At 44.4% G+C, this 23,640-nt stretch overlaps 1 protein-coding gene across 1 annotated transcript in view; it reads left to right on the forward strand.

Annotated features, from left to right (window-relative positions):
- The window catches only part of NUP93 (nucleoporin 93), a 103,034-nt gene that overhangs the window by 75,815 nt on the left and 3,579 nt on the right, over nt 1-23,640 (forward strand). Inside the window, exons 6-19 of the mRNA XM_086350749.1 lie at nt 6,486-6,560; nt 8,701-8,790; nt 10,299-10,438; nt 14,216-14,348; nt 15,671-15,828; nt 16,860-17,025; nt 17,406-17,499; nt 18,217-18,408; nt 19,010-19,136; nt 19,252-19,324; nt 19,556-19,600; nt 21,237-21,353; nt 22,322-22,440; nt 23,153-23,270. Coding sequence (XP_086206875.1) covers nt 6,486-6,560; nt 8,701-8,790; nt 10,299-10,438; nt 14,216-14,348; nt 15,671-15,828; nt 16,860-17,025; nt 17,406-17,499; nt 18,217-18,408; nt 19,010-19,136; nt 19,252-19,324; nt 19,556-19,600; nt 21,237-21,353; nt 22,322-22,440; nt 23,153-23,270 — 1,647 coding nt within the window. The remainder of the gene's footprint in view (nt 1-6,485; nt 6,561-8,700; nt 8,791-10,298; nt 10,439-14,215; nt 14,349-15,670; nt 15,829-16,859; nt 17,026-17,405; nt 17,500-18,216; nt 18,409-19,009; nt 19,137-19,251; nt 19,325-19,555; nt 19,601-21,236; nt 21,354-22,321; nt 22,441-23,152; nt 23,271-23,640) is intronic.

The following is a 23,640-nucleotide window of genomic DNA, read 5'->3' on the forward strand; positions in this document are numbered from 1 at the left end:
GCACCACAGTCCATGGGGTTGCAGAGTCGGACATGACTGAAGCGACTTAGCACATATCCATGCACACATTGTTAAGTTTATTTTTATTATTCTAAAATGAATCTGTCCCTTTTTAACTGTCCCTTGATTTATGAAGTGTTTCTGAGAATGACAGATATCTCATAAGTACAGGAAATAATTAAAGTATGACTTGCCATCTAAACCATTCTTTTCTGGGTACTTTATTTTGAAGAATAAGATTGTTGGAATCTAGAGAGTCATTAGCTAAGAAGAGGCTTCCAGTCTTTTGGAGCTGACCTTACATTGCAGGAAAATGTCCAAATTTGGCTAATTTAATTTAATGTGAAAAGAGGCTTGAGGCTTTTTTTAATTTTTTAAACAAAAATGAACTAGGAGATGGTGATTCCTAAAACATTTTTCCCTCAAGCCTTCTGATAACAGAAGAGCAGCAACACATTAGTAATATCTGTTCCTGGCAAGTTTTAATAAGGAAAATCATGCTTCAATAGCAAAATTCAATTTGGGAAATTAATTTCTTTAGAATATCATTGAAGAAAAATATAATTTTTAAAGGAAGTAGGAATTGAAAGATTGTTAATAATGTTCCAAGTTTTGGTTTCAGTAAAAATGATAGGCTTTAAAGCAAGAAAGAGACTCCTGGCTAAGAACCCCCGTGCCCCAGACCTTTCGTTTGGCCTGTGGGGAAAAACACCCCCAGTCTGTGCTGCTTGCGTGACAGCACGCAGGCTGGGAGCAGTGTTGAGAATCCTTGATATGTCTCAGCCAACATTTAAAACAGTATTTAAAAGTTAGTTTTTATCTAGCCTCAGTGTGTCATGGCTGTATTGGTGTTAGACATAGTCAGTGGTTAGTGCTTTATTGTATTACATGGGAAATGACTCAGCTTCTCAAGCAGGAGCCTTGATAAAGCTGCTGTAGCTTAATCGTTACTGATAATGAATGGTATATGTTGAATGTAGTCTCTAATTTAGATAACTGACTTAATACCATCAGCTCCCAGCTACACATCTTTTCTATATTTTAGCATCTCTGAAATCAAGATGTGTCCTAAATCAATGGTATAGTTTAATTGTCAGCATTTTTCTTTCTTGCTGCTGCTGCTAAGTCACTTCAGTCGTGTCCGACTCTGTGCGACCCCATAGACAGCAGCCCACCAGGCTCCCCCGTCCCTGGGATTCTCCAGGCAAGAACACTGGAGTGGCTTGCCATTTCCTTCTCTAGTGCATGAAAGTGAAAAGTGAAAGTGAAGTCGCTCAGTCGTGTCCGACTCTTTGGGACCCCATGGACTACAGCCTACCAGGCTCCTCTGCCCATGGGATTTTCCAGGCAAGAGTTCTTTCTTAGTACATAAACATGATATCTTATAATAGATAGTTAGATTTGGTGGAATACAGCAAAAATATTGACTGTCAATGTTTGAATTTAAAAACCCCAAACTAGATGATTCCAAGCTGTATTGTATGGCTCCCTGGTAGTTTCCCAAAGGGCTGGTTTTGTTCCACATACTGGAATTTGAATAGAATTTCAAGTATGGAAAGTGCTCTGCTGCTCTTTAAAAAAGAAGTTTAAAGAACCAACTCATTTTAATATCAAGCCGTATCACACGTGCACATCTTCTTGCACAGCGTTCCAATGGTTGAATGTCCTTGTAAAAATTCAGCCGCTCTCCTCCACCCCAAACACAACATAACCTCTGATATTCTGTCCTTTCATTCCCTCTTACGTCTTTATGTGCACGTTTATACATATATGTCCATCCAATCAGTTTATTATCTTCTCCATAGATGGCAGCATTTTATATAATAGGTACTACAACTTAGCATTATGTTTTGTTTTTTAACTTATTTTGGAGCTTTTTCTTGGTTAGTATGTGTAGGTGCCTGCCGTTTTTTAGTGGCTGTAATGAATTTCATTGTATAAATGACCCAAGTGTTCCTCCCATTTTATCCATGAAGAGCTTTGCCCCAGAGAAGTTCGATGTCATTACCCAAAGTCACACAGTTGGGTTGCATTTAGAACCTGGGTCTTCTGGTCCCCAGTTGGTGTTTTTGTCCTAGTAGTACTGAGCTTCTATGTACAGAGTTTATAGCCAACTACTGTACATTAATTACTTTGGTTCTGTTTTGTTTATGTAAAGCCAAAACCTTCCACTTGGAAGTTAAAAACTCTCCTCCTTCAATAGTATCATCACGTTTTCTTTTTACTCTGTACTTATTTTGCTAAAAGTGAGTGCTAGTTACGTTCCTTTTTTTCTGTCTAGAATGTTCCCTCCTTGGAAAAAGAGGTTTATTTATCCCTGGATAGGTTATGTACAAAAATAGCTTCTTGATAAAAGCTTACAGTTAACCCCCTGCCACTCCAACCATATCCTCCCAGTTCTGGAATGCTCTCTTAGAAAATGGCTCTTTTATCGTATGACATCCCTTATATGTGGAACCTAAAAAGAAATGATACAAATGAACTCATTTACAAATCAGACTCAGAGTCTTAGAAAACAACTTATGGTTGCCAGAGGAGGGATAATGGGGGGAAGAGATAGGGAGTTTGGGATCAACATGTACACACTGCTTTATTTAGAATGGATAACCAGCAAGGATCTACTGTGTAGCACATGGAACTCTGCCCCATGTCATGCGGCAACCTGGATGGGAGGGGGGGTTTGGGGGAGAATGGATACTTGTATGTGTATAGCTGAGTCCCTTCACTGTTCACCTGAAAATACCACAGCATTGTAAATCAGCTATTCCCCAATACAAAATAAAGTTTAAAGTCTGATTTTAAAAAAGAAAAGAAAATGACTGTTTTGGGAACACCATGTACGCTGAGAAAACCCTTCTCATGTCTGTGCTCCCAGAGATGCTATTTCTCCGCAGTGTCTCCAGACTCCTAGGTGAACCCTTTGCTGTCGTCCTGGCCCTGCCCTCCCATCTTCCCCGCTTTCCTGGTCTCTAACTCCATGCTCCTGGTATCCCCACTGTGATCCAGTCAGGCAAACCTGAAAAGTTTGAAATGTTTCCCCACACAGCCACCGGAGTCCACTTTCCCAGCCCTCCAGCAACCCCTGGCTTTGAGATTCCTGTGAATGTTTGCTGGTTCCTCTCCTCAGGCACGTGCGTGTCCACATCCTGTTGGTGGATAATTGACTTTGTGTGTGGTGAAATAGAGGCTCTGCCAAGGGCAAATGAAGGAAAGCTATGTTTGAAAACAAGCATATTAAGCAAAATTCATTTAAATGGAAATTTGCGGACTGAAAACCAACTACTTTTTAAGTGGATAATTTTTAGAATTAGGTTTCTAGTAGTACCGGAAAATATTTCTCAAGGCTGTTTATGTATATTTAGCTGAAACAGTTGTGTCCTTGCAGAAGTATTTAGTGCCGTTTCTCCCTTTCATCCCTGTTTATTCCCCCCAGTTAGGTCACTGGAATTAACAACCTTAGTGCTCTGTTCTTTCAAAGACTTGGGGATCATCAGCTTTCAGAGAGTTAGTTCTGTTCCAGAAAGATGACTGTGTTATAGAACAGTCTTTGTCACAGTGTTGCTGGCAACACTCAGAAGTAGAAAATGAGCTAGTGGGAGTTCTGTTCATACAAGGAACACATGCTCATTGTAGAAAAATGAGATGAGAATTTCCAGCCAGCAGAAAGTACAATATTGTAGGTTATGTTTCTGTAGTGTCCATATCTATCCGTTGTTCAGTGTTGGGTTTATTCCCAGGTTCCTTGTGGTTTACTTTTTATTTAATGTGATAGCCGTTAGCGTTTACTGGTCAGATGTTGGACAGTGAGTTCTTTCTACTTGTTCCTACTTACTCCTTGTGAAGTAGGTAATGTTTTCTTCCCATTTAATCTTTTCATCTATAACGTAAATATCATTGCTTCCCCTGTATCATTGCTACAGCTAAAGAAGCCCAGGCCCCAAAGAATCAGTGTACTCAGTCAAGATCACGTAGCTAGTGAGCAGTGGGGCCAGGCTTTCTAAACCACTGCTGACGTGTTCTTCAGTGGCCATCCTTGGACAGTTGCCCCGGACTACCCTGGCAGGCAGCGTGGCCCCAGACTGTGGATGCACACCATGGCTTTGCTACTTCTTACTGGCATGTCCTCGGGCAAGTTGCTTTCTGTGCTCTTAGGTATCTTTCTCTGTAAAACTGACATCGTAAAAGTATGTCTTTCATAGGGTTGTGGAGTTAATACACGAAAATTAAGACTGCTTGGTGTATAGGAGTTGCTCAGAAAGTGTGGCTGTTGTCACTGTAACCTGATGGTTTTCAGTCATTTCAGATAGGAATGCATTCTGCTGTGAATAACTGAAAACTTGAGTTAATGTAGCTTGAAGAAGAATTTATTTTTCTCACCTAACAAGTCTGCAGGTGTGGAAAGAGTGGGCCTTAATTCACTTGCTCTGTGGTGCCATCAGAGACACGTCTTTGTCTCTGTACACCAACATTTTTTAGCACAGCTCCTTCAGGCTCACAAGATGATTGCCGCTGCTTTAGGCATGCTGTTTGCGTTCAGATTAGAATGCTAAAGGCCATGCCAGGCTCTTTTTCCCCTCTGTCAGGAAAAGCAGAAGCTACACTTTGCCTGAATGTACTGCCAGGCTGTGCTTCCACTTCACTGGCCAGAACCAGGGTGGTGCATGGCCACTCCCAGCTGCAGTGGAGGCTGGAAAGGGTAGTGTGTAGGGTTTAGCTCATGAGGACCTATTGTCAGATTTTCAGAAAATTTACTATCTAGTTGATATCACTTGGAATAGATTGAATTCTGCCAGCATGGGAGTATCTACACTAAAGAAACCAGCAAATGCTACAAATTAAGTCCCCTTCCCCAAGCCAGTTGTTAAACATTTACCAACACACAATTAGATATGTTATATCTAAAATGCCATATGCCAGAGGGGGAAGTGGCAGCGACTAGAGGTAAGAGGTAGGGATGTGAAATGTTCATTGAGTCAGCCAAGTGGCAGCATTTACTCAGCTTACCATCTGATAGGGAGAATTCGAGGCCAACATATGCAAGAGTTTCTTAGTCTTTTTTTAGAAAGAGCAAAGTTAACCTTTAGCTAAGTTTCGTCCCTACTGTAAATAAATATGGATCAAAATTAGGTGTGTTCTGCTAGGTGTTAGTTATATTCTTAAATTTCCAATATACTGGTTTTTGCTGTACTGTAGTGAGAACAAATTCAATATTTTGAATAGTAAGCCATTTATAGCTCCTTTAATCCTAGTGACTGCAGAAAATCTGAGCTGGGAGGACTTCTCGAGACTGTCTAGGACAGCCCCTTCATTGGTTTCTCAGATGAGAAACTGAGGCTCCAAAGGAATGTGCTTGGCCCTGGACCCCAAAACCAGGGAGTGGAGTGGTCCTCCTGGAACCCAGGTGTCCATTCCAGAAGCTGAAGCTTTACATCCCGCCTTTCTGCCTCCTGGCCCTCCTTCCTCCCTGTCCTACCCCAGCGTATGCTCACACTGGTAACCTTCTGCCAGCCTAGGTGGTGCTGGGAGGTTTTGCTGCTATCTTCCATCTGCTCCCACAAAGCCTACTTTAAAACTGCTTTGTTTTAGATTTTAGAGAATAGAGCATTGATTTTTTTTTTTTTTTTTTTTTTAATGAGAGAAGAATTTGATCTCTGCTGCAGTACAGTACAAACTAATTTGGAAGTTTAAGAATATGCCTGATGTACCTAATTGGAGCATATCTATTTTTGATCCATTTTTGTTTACAGTAGGGAATAAACTTAGCTAAAGATTAACTTTAATCTTTCTCTAAAAAGACTAATAAACCTTCCCATGTGTTGGTGTCTGACTTTCCCCATCAGAAGCTCTTTGTGGGCAGCCTCTGTGGGCTGTCTTCCTGTCATCCCTGTGGGGATGGGTGCGTTCATGCTGTGCATGTGGCAGGCAGACACTTAACAGATGTTTACTGAATGAATGAATAGATAAATAAATGACTCAACTTAGACTGACTTTGTATCTTCAGATACAGAAAGTTCATCAGTAGCTGTTGCCTTAGTGTGGACTCTAGATAGGAAATGTCTGAACCTCAGTATTGTGACCCTATAATCTCCATTTCCTCAGCTGTTTAATATGATTGATGGAAACAGGAGACCCACATACACCGCAGCCTCACTGGTATAAAGACATGGACGAGAAAGATGAGGTGAAGTGGGAGCTTGGGATTGAAACCAAATGTTTCAAAGACAGAAACAGTTATTGAGATGTCTGTGCAGCTTTGTCAGCCTCCTGTTATTGAGTTCATTGGGTCCTGTGCCTGCTCCCTTATGTGTTCATGATAAGAGAGTCTCCTTCTATTGAAACCCCCAAAATCACTGTTTTCAGGAAGTCTGACTAGGAAACAGACTCCTCACAGCTCCGTTAAAGACAAACAGATGTTTATGGTTTTTTTTTCCTTTGCATGATTGAATGCTGTTCTGAACCAATTCTGAATGTGTATTTCTCTGCAGCCAAGTTACATCAGTGATGCAGGACCCCCTGGTCGAAGCTCTCTAGACAGCATCGAAATGGCCTACGCCCGGCAGGTAAGCATGTTCTCAAGGAAGGTCAAATCCAGGAAAATCTTCCGTGAGCCCTCTGGAGAGTAAAAGAGAACACAGACTTCATGTGAAAGTCAGACCCTAAAAGCAAGTTGGGTTTTCATTCAGAGGACTTGTTAATATTTTACTATCTAGGTCCCTGGAGAAGTCTATGAAATTGGGTAATAGAATGACTCAGGTTTGATTTAGGGAAATTGAAATCTGCCTTACACACTGACCAAGCCATCTCATTTTGCATTTGGCAACAGTCCATGTACAGTAAAGCTCTGAGTAATTGCACTGCTGAGTAAATGGAGTTCTATATTAACTGATCACCTGGTTGGCAAATGGTATTATCAGAAACCCTGCTCCCTCCCTTGTTGTAGAAAGAAATTTCCTAAATATTTTTCTGCCTGGGTAAGCATAATGGTACCCACCATTACTGGATATTACTGTCCTGGAGAAGCTCGTAGTATTTGGGGTGTTGTGATTCTGGTTGTGTATCATGACCATGCGATAGTATAAATATAGATTGAGACACTTTGTTAAAGCACAGGGTGTAAAAACTACACGAAACTGCCCTCAAGACAGTACATACCTGGAATTGACCTTTTGAGTGAAGCTGTACCAGCCTTGTGTACTTTATTCTGGTTTGCTGATTTCCCGCACAAAGTATCATGAAGGAGAAACAGTCTTAAAAAAAAAAAAAAAAAGAAACAGTCTTGTTTCTTGAATTGCAGGTGGTGGGCTTCCACCCCCTTTAATTGTCCTGCACCAGAAGTCATCAAGGAACATCTGTTCATTTGTGACCAACTTCCACAGTGCTATGAGGGGAGAATATGTTGGTGCCACTGTGGCCCTCCACCCACCCGACCTGAGACTCGGTGGAAGAAAGGAAGTGGGTAATGCTGAGGGCCACAGTGGCACCAACATATTCTTCCCTCAAAGCACTGTGCAAGTTGTGTCAGCTTTGCACACACAAGTCCACCTTCTTCCAACTCCCTCATGTTTTACTAATATTTATTCTCCAATTTTTAGATCTCCCACACTCCATCTACATTTTTTAAAATTTCACTTTGATTATATGACTGACTATCATTGTCATAGACATCTCCAGAATTCAGGCCTAATGAAATTACAGGCTTCTGAGGAGAGAAACCATGGGTCTTCTGTGTCTGTGAAGACTAAGCTTTATAAGACTAAGGTTTTCTAGCACTCAGGACTCCGTAATGTCATGTCTGTTTACATGGCAGTCCCCGCAGTGGAGAGAGAACCTTTATATCCCATGCTGAACACAGTACCCAAGGGAAGGCCCCTCAGAAATGCTCGTCGAGTGAATAAACACCACCTTGTCTTTATAATGCTCCAGAGGCTACGTGCTGCTCTCCCCCATTGAGAGCAGAGGGCAGGGTTCGACAGGGTCCTGTTTTGTCTAAAATCACTACCTAGTTCAGTCCTCAGCAGAGCAGGATTTCAGAATGCAAAGAGTAGAACTTACTAGTTTTCACCATTACTGTGTTGGTTCTTTAGAAACAAAGTCCAGAGTAATATTGGCTTTTCCATTCCTTAAACATCACATAGTTCCTTTTTCTTGAGAAAATTTTACTAAGGAGCCTAGATTCTCGATGAGAGAAATGGGTACTGCAAATGGGCAGAAGTGCTCTTCTAACACATGTGGAGGGCTGCAGCCTGGGCTGGGGCCATTCTGTCCTGTTGTCAGAAAGGTGACCAGACTCTGCTCAGATTCCTAGGAAACAGCAGCTAGAGACCTTCCGCTGTCCCGTCTTCCACTTTGGTCCTTGCTCTCTGGGCCCGAGGGTCTGCTGGGGCAGAGCAGCACAGAACTGCACGTGGTGCTCCTCCCCCAGGGCCACCCTGCTCCCGCTCCCCAGGTTAGGAGGGCTGGGGGAGCAGTTAGCTCTGGTGTGTGTTCATGCTGTTGCGCAAGACTCGGACACAGGACTGAGCAGCTAGCCAGAGGCCTTGCCCTCCAGGCAGTGTGGATAGTTCAGCCACCGTGAGGAAGGAAAGGTTGGCCAAAGCTTCTGACCACTGGGCAGAAGTTGGTTTCAGAACTCCTTCAAGGAGTTCTGAACAGGAGAGGTGAAAATGGAATTTGTGCCATTTACTCTGCTCTTTCTTTCAGATTTATATCTATAACGAGAAGATCGTAAATGGACACCTGCAGCCTAACCTCCTGGACCTCTGTGCTTCCGTCACAGAGCTGGATGATAAGGTAGCACCTATAGCCGGCCAGGGAGACACGTGGGGTCGGGTGTCTGATGGGATTAGCAGCTTGCTGATTTGGCAGAAGTGTGCTAGAGAGAAAGTCTATGCCTTGGAAGATGAAGTTAACTGTTCTTCAGAGTTTTATTTTAAGTAATTTTGAGGTGGTTTTTTTTTATGGCGTATATATATAAATTTATGTATCTTTAATGCATCTTCAAAAGGCCCAGCCAGGCTGTGTTTGCTTTGAAGTCCTGTCAGGCTCCAGCTCCACCCTGTCAGTTTCCGTGCTAAGACAGACAGGGCTCTTTCATGAGATGTGAAGTGTAAAGGTGATGTGATTTTTGTACTGTGAGCCCCTTGAACTTGACTCAGGTGGGGTCTTTACAAGAATTTTTCATATGCTGCTGGTTTTGTTTCTCTCTGACTCCCCCCTCTTCATTCCTGCCCCTCAATTCTTATTCTTGGCCCAGTTTCTCTCACTGCAGGGAAAAAATAAAAATCAAAAAAGGGGATGGATAGATTGGTAGGTGGCCAGGAAGAATGAGAAAAGGAAGGAAGTCTGTAACGGAAGCAAGCACTTAAACACATTTTTCCTTCACAGGGCAGCCAACTTTTTTTTTTTTCCCAATAATAAAGTGTAAGATTATAAAACCAATCTAAAGAAGAAATTAAGAATTTATCTACTCTCTCACCACCTAGAAAGAGTCACATTTAGATGGATTTTCTACAGTTTTTTAACATTTCCAAGAAACAATGAAAATGGGATTTTCTCTTTTTCTTTGGAAAAAGTGTATACCTGCTTTTTCTCCAACTGTTACTGCCTTCCAGAGATTCTTAACTTTCTAACATTGCAAAGGGTTCAGGGAGCACACTTTTAAGGCAAAGTTTACAACCAGGAGCGTTCTGGGATGTAAGAGTCCATCTGTACGGTGGTTACACACAGGCAAGCACACCCGTGCCTCTTCTAGAAGGCTGCACTGGAGGTGCCTTTTGAGGGGAGTGAGTAGGCAGGAAAATGAGAGGCCATGCTGCTGACAAAACAGGGTAAGAGCAGGGACCCCCTGGAGAGCCTCCGGGAGGACAAAACCTGTATTATTCAGGTTAAACTCTTATTTTAAGTCTTAAAAAACTCGAATGACCTTGTAAGGACTGACATGCAGCTATTTGAGTTTAAGATCCTAGAGCTCTGGACGATTATAAATGTGTTCACTCTCTCTTAAGGGATAACCCACTGAGATTTAGTGTTCTTGTTATATGTGGTCTCAATTATGTAGGTGGTTATGTCAGACCTGGAATAGTAATTGATCTGAAAACCCACTCAGGACGGGGGCTGCTTACGGGAAGATGAGAGCCTGGCCACTGGCCAGGCCAAGGCCCATCTTCTTTGCTGGGCTTGAGCCTGAGGGCTGCAGACAGGACGTTAACCTCAGCCCCCTCCATGTCAGAGCACCGCGAAGAACCAGGCTGCTTGCCCAGCCCCACAGCGTTGTCACATGCAGTGTCGTTTCTGTGCAGAACATCTCCGACATGTGGGCCATGGTGAAACAAATGACAGATGTGTTGCTGGTGCCAGCGACTGACGCCCTGAAGAGCCGCAACAGCGTGGAAGTGCGCATGGAGTTTGTCAGGCAGGCCTTGGGGTACCTGGAACAGAGGTGAGGCAGCGGCAGCACAGAGGCCGCCTTTAAAATCCCCTGAAGGCAGCCGTTCCCATTTGAAGTGGTCCTCTAGCTAAGTGCTCTGGAGCTGGTGTGATTTAAACAAGGTTGAGCAAGTCTGAGAGATGTTGTGCTGTTTTTAGGAGCACTTCTCTATGGGAACTGTCTCTGCACAGATGTAAAACCACGTGAGTGGGAGCCCTGAGCCCTGTTAGGCTTTTCTCTCTGTCTTTCTCCACCCTGCGTCCCTCAGTACAGACACAGGGTTATTAGGGCACAATGCCTTGGGTCAGGATCCTGGGCCCTCGCGGGGTTCAGCCATTACTCCTCAGGCTCTTGGTTTTCTCTCAACATTTTATTTTTCCCGCCCAGCATTTTACCACCTCCAAACCTTAGGAAAGCCCCTTGAGCCTTTGTTTTCCTTCCGGCTCTGTTTGGTTAATCCTGTGAGTTCAGATCCTTCCCAGCTGCTAATGCCTCTGATTTATGCCTAGGTTTTTGCCACCTCCTCACTAATTGGAGTTGGTCACAGAGGGGTTTGCGGCTGTGCCCTTGTGCCTTGACTGTTGTCCCCCTAGTTGGTAGGGCCCGTGCCATTCATCCATGCCCTGTGGACACTCCTAGCTCTGAATTGACCAGCAGGTATTGTCATGAGTATGCAGTAGACCCTCTTTATCTCAGAGACAGGGAGCTGGGCCTCTCTCTGTTGGCTGGAGAAGAGAAAGCCAAGCTGAATACACTTGCTCAATAGCAGCTTTTTGCCTCTGCACCCATGCAGCTGCCAGTGGCCTTGTTGTGTGGTCACCCTCTGTCAACAAAATAATACTCCATTAGGAAGTCAGAGTAATTCAAGACTTGGTATGGCAGAGAGAGAACAGATTTTTATACCAAATACTAAATTAATTATTTAATAGCTACACAAGATAAACACCGTCAGATACATTAAACTCACTAGCCTCCATTCTTTTGTTAAGAAAAATCTGAAACTCCAAATGGTCTTTCATTTTTTCTGGCACAGGCGCAAAGAGTTCATAAAGTATTATATCAGGCTTTCACTCAATTTTTATAATGTAAGTTTTGTTAAGTCTGCAGCCGTGAAAAAACTAATATATATAGTGGTATTTATTTGCTACAAGTTAGCAAAATATGAGTCAAAAAATTTCTCACAGTGTATAAAAAATATTAGGTTTTTTTTTTGTTTGTTTTTGTTTTAAGGATTAAGTATATGACTGCTTTTTCTTCAGTAAGCCTAATTCTCACTGTTGGTGCTTTACTTCACCAGAGGTACCAGGTTGCAGTTTGGGATTTTATATATGTAAGCCATCCCAATTCTTCTACTATTCTTTTCATTTAGTTTTTTTAGAATGATCTTGTTCCGTTAATTCCTTTAGCAGCACTTGGAGCTATTCGGGAGTTCCCTGTGTACAACTGTTGTATGCTTATTTTCTTTTTCTAACAGCATCTCTCTCTTGGCATCTTTTTTAAGGATTTGTTGTCCCTTTTGATAAAGGGATTATTTCAGATAACTGTACTCACTTAAAAAAATATTTTTGCTGGTACTAATCCACTGAGAGGATAACATACAGTATTTCTTTTCTTTTTTTTTTTTTAAGATTTTTTTGATGTGGACCATTTTAAACATCTTTATTGAATTTGTTACAGCATTGCTTCTGTTTTATGTTTTGGTTTTTTGGCCTCGAAGCATGTGGGGTCTTAGCTGCCCAGGGATTGATCCTGCACCCCTTTCATTGGAAGGCGAAGTCTTAACCACTGGACCACCAGGGGAATCCCAACATACAGTATTTCAAGTGATGTAATACACCAGATGGCAAAGCAGGCCTGGTCCCAAATTATTTTTTGAGTATTTCAAATTTGAAGCAAGGTAGCATTTCTTAGCTCTCAAGGAATTTAGGCTGTTTCTCAAGGAATCTAGGCCGTTTCCAGCATGTAGGTTGTCTTCATTCAAGTTGGAAGAGACATAGTGGGCATTGTTTGTCCCAGTTGCTACAGGGCTCTTCTCTAATCTCTTTTCCAACCTCTGCTTTTAAATACTCCCATGATAGAGAACTCATATTTGTTAAATCAAATTATGTTTATTTTTCATCATAAAAATACTACATGATTATTATAGAAATTTTGAAAGATGCCAAAAAGAGGACCTGAAAAAAGGAGCAGTCCCCCCTCTCACATGCAGGCGCTCCTGGTACCTTGTATTTCCTTACCGCCACCTCCACACCCACCCCCCACCGCCTTTTTGGGACTTATGAATATTTTGTTTGATATTTATCTTTTACACAGCTTATAATCCCAATGTGTACAATATATGGTTTTATATAGTTTGCTTGTAAAATTTTTTGTCAGTATCGTTTTTTAAAACTACCTCAATTTCTGATGAGTCTGTTTTCTGTAATTGACATTTAGTCATTTTTCTCTGAGAAGTGTGTGTGTGTGTGTGTCTCAGTCTGCTATTATACTTAATCTGATGTTGAACATTTTAGTGCATATAAAGCACCTGAAAGTTTTTCATTATATTAACCCCATTTTTGAGTATCTGTAACTCGAACCATTTAATCCTAATACGAAAACAATGTAAAACGTTATAAAGGATTTTAAGCGTGCTAGCAAATAAAGAGGGAGTGATAGAAAATCGTTTGCAGACACCAGTGTGACAGTGGGCTCAGCAAAGACCATCAGTGGAAACTATGGGGTGAAAGATTGTTGGTGAACAGAATATTCACATGACCTCCAAGTGGTACCCCACAGAGTACTTACTAATTTCAGAGGGGAAAGAAGGTGCTTCAGCAGTGAAGTATGGCAGACCATACCTTTAACCAAGTGATCAAATTAAATGTTACCAAGAATGGAGCAAAATGGTGTTACCTGCCTCACTGTGGCAGTACCAGCATCAGCAAAAAAGCTGAACCTGGACCAAGTCATGAGAAACTATTCAGCTTGTGGGACATTACACCAGGTAGCTAGCCTAGATTCTTCTCAAAAGGTCAGTGTCATGAAAAAAAAGTAGAATTATCCTTGATTAAGGGAAATGAAAGTGGCATGACAACTTAATTTTATGCATTCCCTGGATTGGCTCCTGGATTTAAAAAAAAAACTATAAGTGACATTAAGAAATGTGAATATGTGTTATATTTTAGACAGTAACAGTACATTAATGTTAAATTTCTTGATATCATGATAATATTGAAGTTAGGTAGGAGAATGTCCTAATTAGGAGGTACATGGCAAAATATTTACAGATGAAGTGGCCCCTGATTTCTGTATTTCTATAACATTTTCACATGGTTCAGATAAAATGTATGTGTGAGAGAGAGAAGAGCATGCATGTAATTAACAACTGATGAATGTAAGTAAAGGGCGTATGAGCACTCGTTGAACTGTTCTTTAGTTTTTTGTAGGTTTAAAATTTTTCAAAATAAAAAGTTTGAGAAGATCCCATTAGAGCATTAGGCTGTGAGCCAGAGCACTTATTTTTCTGCACAGCAGCCCTTTCTGCATTTGAAATCCACAATTATGTGGCTCCAGGAATTCTTTTGAGCATCCACAGTGATAAGTCTTCACGGAGATCCACCACCCACCAAATCAATAATGTAGCTTGTGTCATTAAGCATGCACTTCTGTTTCCTCTTCTGTGTTCAGTTGAAGTCCAGGCCCTGTCATGTGGAGTTCACAGTCTAATGTTGTGGGTATGGACACAGATACGTGTAATATGTGTTTTCAAACCCCCCTCCCTTTTTTGTGCCTTCAAATTTTTTCCAGTTATAAGAATTACACCCTTGTGACTGTCTTTGGAAACTTGCATCAGGCCCAGCTGGGCGGAGTGCCGGGGACTTACCAGTTGGTTCGAAGTTTCCTGAACATTAAACTTCCAGCTCCCTTGCCTGGCCTTCAGGTACTAGCACCTTTATGTGATCAGTTACTCCTCCAGATCAGCCTCTCAGATAGGCATTTTCAGCTGAAATGAGGCTGTGTGTGGAAACTGCTATATGAAGAAGAGACCCGAGGGGGCAGGAAGAGAAACTAGGAGACCTGGAAAGGCTGGTGGCTCCGGAGTCTGGGGGATGACGGTGGAGGAGGGTGCAGGGGGTTGATGTCATTGTTTTCTGGACATGTTTTGAAAGTGGACCCAGTAGGACTGTGGAAGAATTTGGCTATGGGTGTGAGCCACAGAGTCAGGGATGACTTCTGAGATTGTTGGCTCAAATAGCTGACAGAACAGAGTTAGATATGGTTCCTAGAAAGTACCTTTCTTCTCAGCTCAGTTCAGATACCTGCTGTGTGCAGAGTGCTGAACCAGATCTTTGTACCGAGGGTGGTGGAATACACAGGAGGCTGGCTTCCTGCGGGAAGTGAGGCTCACACTAGTGCTTGAAGAGTGGGGGCTCGCCAGCCAGCAGTCTCGGATAGGGTTTTCGAGGGGAGGGAGCAGCGAGAACAAACAGATCGAGGCAGGATGGAGCACTTGGCCCACTGGGTGTGTGTCAGGGCGGGGCCAGCTTGGGGAGCGCCAGGCTAAGAACTTAAGGTACAAACAGCTCATAGGGGTTTAAGTGAGGAAGTGACACAATCAGGTCTGAGTCTTAGAAGGAGTCCTGCTGAGGGGAGGGTGGAGGGGCCAAGAAGAGAAGTCTGAGGTCCACATTTCTGGAGGAGTCGGGGAGGAGAAGAGGGAGGAATAACCACAGGGCTGCTGCACAGTCTGGGGACACAGCCACTTTCAGGAGAGATGCTCTTGCTCAGAGGGTAGGATCAGACCTGCTTTCTACATCCCCAGTGCTAAGCACAGTGAAACTCTTAATATGACGATAGTCTCCTATTGGTAAGTGAATGGCTTTAGCCCTTACTTGTTGGGGTGGCAAGAGTGCATGTCTGTAAATCATCACAGAACATGTCACCCCTTCGCTGTGAATCCTGGGGTTCCATGGAGAACCCCCCATCTGGCTTTGATTCATGTGGAACACATGGTGCTGTACAGGAAAGGCTCTAGGCTAGACTGGCACTTACTAGCTTGCCATAGAAAAACTATTTAACAGCCCCATGCCTCAGTTTCCTGGTTTGTAAAACAGAGAGGAGGAAGCCATTCAGGGTCCCTACCTAGTGGAGTTGTGAGATTGAATGACTTAATACAAGAAGAGGCTTAGCTGAGGACCAGCACATCGAAAGCCATCAGTTAGCTTTTGTTTGCCTGTCTACTTGAGCACCTTTCCTTTTTAGGATGGAGAGGTGGAAGGCCATCCTGTGTGGGCGTTAATTTATTACTGCATGCGCTGCGGAGACCTGCTTGCCGCTTCACAGGTGGTCAACCGAGCCCAGCACCAACTGGGAGAGTTCAAAACTTGGTTCCAGGAGTACATGAACAGCAAGGACAGAAGGTACGGTGAATGAGGTGCCGGGTCCAGAAGAAGCCACATGGGATCAACAGGGTGGTCCGCTCTGGCGTTGCTCTGTCTTCCTTGCGCATGGCTCCAAATAAGTTTCTGCTTGGGAGAAAAATGAACTTTGGAAAGCATGAAGAATTCAAGAGCCCCATTCTGTAGACTTATAAAGTCCTAGGCACATCAGAAATGCTTTATAAAATGAAACTATTGTATTACACTTCACTTGTTCACTGTTGGTGGTTTTCTGGTTGATCCGGATGAAAATATGTTGTCATGCACCTCGTAGCTCGAAGGCCAGAATTAGACATTAGCACACTTGAGATATAACCATTGAATTACTTCACTAAGGTGTTTTTTGTTTTTGTTTTTTCCTCTTACATTAAGGAACTGCAAAGCATTAGTTTTTCTTTGGTTTTTGTTAATGTAGTTGGACTTAAATTCACATTCAGACCTAGTTTAAATATATGTGCATGTATATAGAAGAAATAGTGGTAGTTACCCCAGTTACACGTGTGGAAAACCAGGATTACTTTTTTAGCAGTGTCCATCTCCAGAGAGTGTGGTAAACATAAGTCCTGTCTTGCTTATATCAGAGTGTAAAGTAGGGACCATGTCCTAGGTTTACCAGGAGACCCCGAGGCAAGGATTTGAGTGCAGGAAGTTTATTTGGGAGGTGATGTCACAGGGTTAAGGGAGTGGAGAGGCCAGAGGGAGCTGAGGCAGTTAAAGGACTGACTCAGTCTTGTTCATCACTGTTTGGAGGCTACTGAGGGTGGGAGGCTGGGGGGTCAGTTCCACAGGCCTTCTGTCCTGAAGGCCACCACTGGAGGAAGCCAGCAGGCAGAGACGCAAGTCCTGGGAGCTGCAAGTCAGGTTAAAGTGATGGTCCCCGGGGATTTGGGTGGGACAGTGCCTGTTCCCCTCCATGGAGGAAGGCTTCATAACCTTGTTGTTGTGTGGTTGAACTGGTGCTTTCAGGTGCCTTTGAGGATCTTCAGCCTGTGTCTGTTCCCTTGTGTCTTCAGATTGTCCCCAGCTACGGAGAACAAGCTCCGACTGCATTACCGCAGGGCCCTCAGGAACAACACGGACCCCTACAAACGGGCCGTGTACTGTATCATCGGCAGATGCGACGTCACGGACAACCAGAGCGAGGTGGCCGACAAAACCGAGGACTACCTGTGGCTGAAGGCAGGCGTGCCCCCCTTGCCCAGCAGGGCGTTTGCCCCTTCCCCCTGCTTACGCTCTGCACACAGATTGTCCTGTTAATGTGTGATGCCAGGAAGCTGACTGCACTAGTGGTTTTTCTGTCTCCTGGCCCAGTTTTTATTGTGCACTATTCCCAACCAGTAACAGCCACTCGCATAGCCTTGAGCCTTGAGCTCAAACAGCTCTGAGTTCGCTCCTGGCTCAAGGTGAAAGTGAAAGTGAAGTCACTCAGTCCTATCCGACTCTTTGCGACCCAGTGGACTGTAGCCTACCAGGCTCCTCCATCCATGGGATTTCCCAGGCGAGAGTACTGGAGTGGGGTGCCGTTGGTACCAATGCCTGTGTTTCTTTTGGGGGTTTAGTTGAACCAGGTGTGTTTCGATGACGATGGCACCAGCTCCCCACAGGACAGGCTCACTCTCTCTCAGTTCCAGAAACAGCTGTTGGAAGACTATGGTAAGATCCCCTGAGCATAAATGCCTTCTGTCTGTCTCATCCACCTAAGGTTACTGGTTAGCTTCTTTCTGAGAAAATCCTTCATCTCTGAACTCTGTGTCTCCTTCAAAACCCCATGATCCTTCAAAACACAGCACAACAAAACAATTATTTCAGATTCGAGTAGAGGCCGCACCCATGGCCTTAGGTAGTGGACGTGGCTGACATAGTCACTGACAGTTCTTTGAACGGCTCTGGTGGACACTGGCTCAGGAAGAGACATAGGAGGACCTGGCTGCGGCTGCCTCAGGGACCTCAAAGTGACTGCATCTGAGCACTGATAGAAAGTTCCCACTGGTGGTCAGCAACGCTAAATGCCGTGAATCTGAGGAAACTGCAGCTTGGAAATCATTCCTCTCCTTATTGAGTGACTCATCAGGACACAGTATATAAACAGATCCTTTTGCATTCTGTTTTAAGGTCCTACTCTCTGTTTCTTTCCCACCTAATGCAAGTAGTCCAGGTTTTACAACATGGGCCCCCCACTCTCCAGTTGTGTTGGGAGGTCAGGAGGCTGGGGAAGCAGGGCAAAGCTGGAGTGGCGTCCGCTGTGTCCAGAGCCCAAGTCCATTCCGGCTCAGGCTGGTGCTTTCATCCCGCCCTCTGAGCACCGGGGCTGCCGGTCGGCTGCTCCTCCGACTCACTCCTTCTGAGTCAGCTCTCCCTCCTCTCCCTCAGGCGAGTCCCACTTCACGGTGAACCAGCAGCCCTTCCTCTACTTCCAAGTGCTGTTCCTGACGGCGCAGTTTGAAGCCGCCATTGCCTTTCTCTTCCGCATGGAGCGGCTGCGCTGCCACGCTGTCCACGTGGCGCTGGTGCTCTTTGAGCTGAAGCTGCTTTTAAAATCCTCAGGACAGAGTGCTCAGCTCCGTGAGTACTTGCTGGCCCTCACACCTCCACAACATGACACATCCCCCGTCAGGTGACAGTGAACGCAGAACTGCAACCGACAGGGATACAGCAAACAGCCAGTCGTTGTTAGAGTGTTGTAGACAGTTGGGCCTCTGGGATGATCAGTGTGAGGGGTCTTGCCTCTCCCTCCTCCATTCACATTCCCTGGGGAGTTCAATATATAAACCCAGTGAGACTGGTTCCCACTGGGGCTCTAGTTGGAGACACTGGAAGGCCCACCAGCCATCAGGTATGCCTGCTGGCAGGGAGCGGTAGTCAGGAGGGAGAGGAGACGTGTCCGAGGGCTGCAGTTTCCTCATAGCGCAGCACATTTCGTAATGGTCGGTTGTTCCCACCTTTTCATTCAGAGACCAGCATACTATGATTCACTACAAAATGCCATTGTCTCTGCTCTGTGCTTGGGCCGAACTCCAGAGCGGTGGTGAAGGCACTGGGCTGAGCTCGCACTGCCAGACGTTGGCTGTGCTGCGGGAGTAGGTGCCACTGGGTCTTTGGGCTTGGTTCCCGTAGTTCCTGGTTGTGTGGTTGTGACCAGTTCTGTCCTCGCCGCCCCGTGCAGTCAGCCATGAGCCCGGCGACCCTCCCTGCATGCGGAGGCTGAACTTTGTGCGGCTGCTCATGCTCTACACCCGGAAGTTTGAGTCCACTGACCCGAGAGAGGCCCTCCAGTACTTTTACTTTCTCAGGTGAGACTGGCTTTTGACCATTTACTTCAGCTGATTTTGGTTTCTGCCGTTATGAGAATGATGATTAGAGACCTTAAAGTCGCACCTTCAGAAACCAGTTTTTGTCTCCTCCTAGGGATGAGAAGGATAGTCAAGGAGAAAACATGTTTCTGCGCTGTGTGAGCGAGCTGGTGATAGAAAGTCGAGAGGTATATCTCCTAACCTTTCCAGTATATCGGTTCTCATGCTGATCACCTCAGTGTGGGTTGGGGGGAGGCAGGGAGCTTTAGAGTATTCTTTGGTTTCTGAAAATGTTGATTCAGTCTCAGTGTCCTCGAGACTTCTTCCACCTCCCCTAGTCCTCTCTCATCTCCAAAGAATTGTGTATTATGTGTATATCCTCATCCAGTAAACTGGGTAAACATTTTTTGTCTCTGCAGTTCGATATGATTCTTGGGAAACTGGAGAATGATGGAAGCAGAAAGGTGGGTTAAAGACACCCCTGGAGATGTGTTAGTTTGCAGGTGGAGATTTACAGTTGTCCAAAAAATTACAGTTAGGTTTTAGGATGCAAGGTACTAAAGATGCAGATCTGAATGAAGTTGCTTAGTGTTAAAAAACAAAGAATAAAAATTACAGGTCCCAAGTGATGACCTTGATGTTAGACACATTTACATTTCTCCTTGAAATATGTAAATCTGTGGTGAGATAGCTTTTTAAATTATGTTCAGAATACTCATCTGTTTACACCTGCCATTTTTTCATCTGAGAAGGCTACATTTCTGCCATTCTTGGCTCAGAAAATATGCAAGAAAGAAATTGATCACTACGCTACTCTCCTCAGATGGGAAATTAGAGATGCACTTGACCTCTCTCCAAAGGTAGTTTTCAAGGGTTCAGAACTCTGCACTGACCCCACAGATGCAGCTGCTCCCATGAGCCTCCGCAATTCCCTGAGACCCATCATGGCTACTGGGCTGTGTGGACGGACAGGGGCCCTGGCGGGGAGGCCCCTCCTGACCCCACTCGGGACCCCTCTCGGGGCCGTGTGGACGGGCAGGGGCCCTGGCATGGAGGCTCCTCCTGACCCGCCTCGGGGCTCCTTGTGCCTCTCTCAGGGACTCACTTCCCTGCTTACAAAAATGGGTGGTTTAGACCCAAAAATCTTGAAATGAGCTCACGCTGCTTACACCATCCAGCTCAGGAAGACCAGTGGCTCTACTGGTGATGATGTGATGATGGCCATGCTTATGGAGCAGTGACAACTGCCAGGCCCTGTGCTGAATGCTCGATGAATATGTTCTCACCTAATGGTCACAAGAACCCCACAGAGTCGGAACTATTATCTGTTTTTCAAGGGAGGAAGTGGAGACAAGAGAGGTTAATTTTTGTCTTCAAGGTCACACAGCTAGTAAGAAAATGAGCTGGAATTGGAACCCAGTCCTTCTTGACCCCAGAGCCCATGCTCTTCACTGACCTCCTGTGCTGCCAGGGTGGCAGAGAAGGTCGGTCCCCTGACTCGGTCCAGGGCTAATGAAGAACCAGGCAGCCAATCAGACGTCATGGAGTCTGTCCTCTCTCTTTGTGTTACCTAAGGCCTGTTTCATACTCTCTTGACCATTTGGTTGCTGTTGAGTGATGATGCAGATTTTTTTGTTGTTGTTTTTAGTATCCTGGCACCACTTGCCGTGTATTTTTTTCAAGAGTGGGTTTCTTTTGCTGTCTGTCTTATAAAGCAGATCCAAAATGTTTCAGATATTTTCTCTGAGCCTCCTGATTTTTTTGCTCCCACTAGGGTCATTTGCAAAATTAAAATCATTGATGATTTCACATACTCGCTAGGTCATTTTGCAAAATGAGAAAGCATGGAGTCTTACTGCTGACTCCTCTGGGCTGCCTGTGAGTCTGCCTCTTCATGGGTACTCATCTTGGTCCTTTTCATATGTTTAATAGGCCCTTATATCTTCAGGAAAGCCAGAGTCTGGCTGGTGAAAATGTATGCATTGCCCAGAGCAAGCATTTTCAGTTAGTTTTCAGATTCCCGATTGCTTCTCTGTGTTTAAAATGACAGCTTTGTCCCTCTGTTCCTCTCTTCCTCCCTTCCATAATTTGTCTTGTCAGCCTGGAGTCATAGATAAGTTTACCAGTGACACAAAGCCTATTATCAACAAAGTTGCTTCCGTGGCAGAAAATAAAGGACTGTTTGAAGAAGCAGCAAAGCTTTACGACCTTGCCAAGGTAAATGTGTCCTTTTCTTGCCTCTGCACCTAATAGATCTGTCAGCCTTGCTGCATTAAATGCAGAACCATTTCCACGGTGCTGTTATTGTACCCCTCTGTCTGCTGAGGCATTGTCTCCTAATGCTTAGGCAGTTAATGATCCGGTCAGGGTGAAATTCCCATTTTACAGAATTATTTCTGCCCATAAGGTGTTTCTGGCCAGACGAGAGCACAATATATTGAAAGGCTGTCCTGCGGGCATTGAGCTGTAGTCTCACTTGGCAGCAGAATGAACCTCCATCATGCTTGGACAGTAAAGCTGCTGGTGAAAGTGCCTGGTGCTCATCCGCCAAGCAGCCGCAGACCCACTGGGGACGGATGGATGTTTGGGAACAAAACCACAGCCAAGGCGTGCTGAGAGCCCTGGAGTTAGGAGTTCTGCATTAGAACATTTGGGGAATACTAGTAACTGTAGCCTGGAGAAGATTGCATTCTCTGAAGTGGGCAAAATAGGATTATATTTCATTTTTTTTAATTTAAAAATATTGAGACTGAAAGTAAAGGGAAAGTGTTAGTTGCTCAGTTGTATCCAACTCTGTGACCCCATGGACTGTAGCCCACTAGGCTCCTCTGTCCATGAAGTTCTCTAGGCCAGAATACTGGAGTGGCTTGCCATTTCCTTCTCCAGGGGATCTCCCCACCCAGAGATAGAACCCAGGTCTCTTGCATTGCAGGCAGATTCTTTACCGCTGAGCCGTCAGCAAAGTCCTCTATTGAGACTGAGGTCTAGTGAAAAAATAGAAAAGGTGTAGATACTTAGTATACATAACAGCGTAATGGATTTTCCACAGGTATATGTCTGTGTCATCATCACCCAGGTCAAGATGCAGAACAAAAAGTTCCCTCTTTGTCTTGGTAATTTAGTTTTTTTCTTCTTATTGATTATTTTTAATGAATTCCTTCTTTAATTAAAAAAAAACTAAACAGAATGCTGACAAGGTGCTGGAGCTGATGAACAAACTGCTTAGCCCCATTGTGCCCCAGATCAGCGCACCACAGTCCAACAAGGAGCGGCTAAAGAACATGGCCCTCTCCATCGCAGAACGGTAAGGCCGAAGAAGCTCCCGGGGCCCCAGGCTCTCAGCCCCCACCCAGGTGTGTCTTAGCTTCACTGTGACGTCACACAGTCCCTAAGAGGGTCTCCACTGTCCCACCGGCACTGACAGTTTTGAGAGTTCTTAATAACCATCATAACCAGCTGTCACTTGGTAAACATTTTTGCCAGAAAGAAGGGGATGTAAGAATATCTCAGCATTCTAATCCTGCAGTTTAATTCTAGGCATTATACTCATCTCTGCGCCATTAGCAGCCATCTCAAAGGGATTTGGTAACAAAGCTAGTGATAGATTAATGGGTGGATGGGGGATTCTTCGAGGTGTAGTGGCCAGTGATTCAGAATCGCCCCTCTCCCCATGAGTGGAGGTGTACTCCAACCAGTGTGACTCCCTGGCTGGGCAGCAGTCATTACTTTTTGTGCCCTCTCCAGATCTGCCTGAGAACTGGGTCAGGGTGCTTGCTGAGATGGCAGCCAAAGCTGGAGAACTGGACTTCATACAGAACGTTTATAGGTGGATCTCTGTCAAATCCACCGTCATATGCTCGGCCATTATAAAAGAGACACTATTTTCCACTCCTTAGTTCACCTCATGTAGAGAGCCTGAGAGGTTTTGACATTTTTTAGATGTTGTCCTCAAATTACAGATTGCACAGACATTCCTAATATACCTCTGCCTCCCTTCCCTCTTTTTTCTCCTTCAGGTATAGGGCTCAGGGAATCAGTGCAAATAAATTTGTGGACTCCACATTCTATCTTCTGTTGGACTTGATCACCTTTTTTGACGAGTATCACAGTGGGCATATTGACAGAGCCTTTGATGTAAGTTTCAGGAGGGGTGTTTGAAGTCCTGCTTAATGTATGCCCTTGAAAAATCAAAACATTTTGTGGGATTCATTTAAAACAAAGGAAATGTCACCAGTATGCCTGTTAAGTGAAAAAGGACAAGTAAGATCCTGGCAATTTAAAAGGGATTTCTATGTTGTTCTTTTTTTTTCCCTTTTTTCTTTTCCTTTCTTCTTTAATCTAAAAACAGAGGGATTTCTCAAAATAATTTGAAGTCTCTGAATTGTAAAAACTGCCTCGGAAAACGAGGATAGGAATTGAGTCAGTCAGCAAGTTGGAATCAAAGCCTTTGAACAAGGGGAGTAGAATTTCCTACTAAGAAGCCACCTATGAACATGTTAGATGC

This window comes from Bos grunniens, chromosome 18 (assembly GCF_055505025.1).
Source record: "Bos grunniens cultivar Pamir isolate PY7600 chromosome 18, Bosgru_T2T1.0, whole genome shotgun sequence".
Lineage (NCBI taxonomy): Eukaryota > Metazoa > Chordata > Mammalia > Artiodactyla > Bovidae > Bos > Bos grunniens.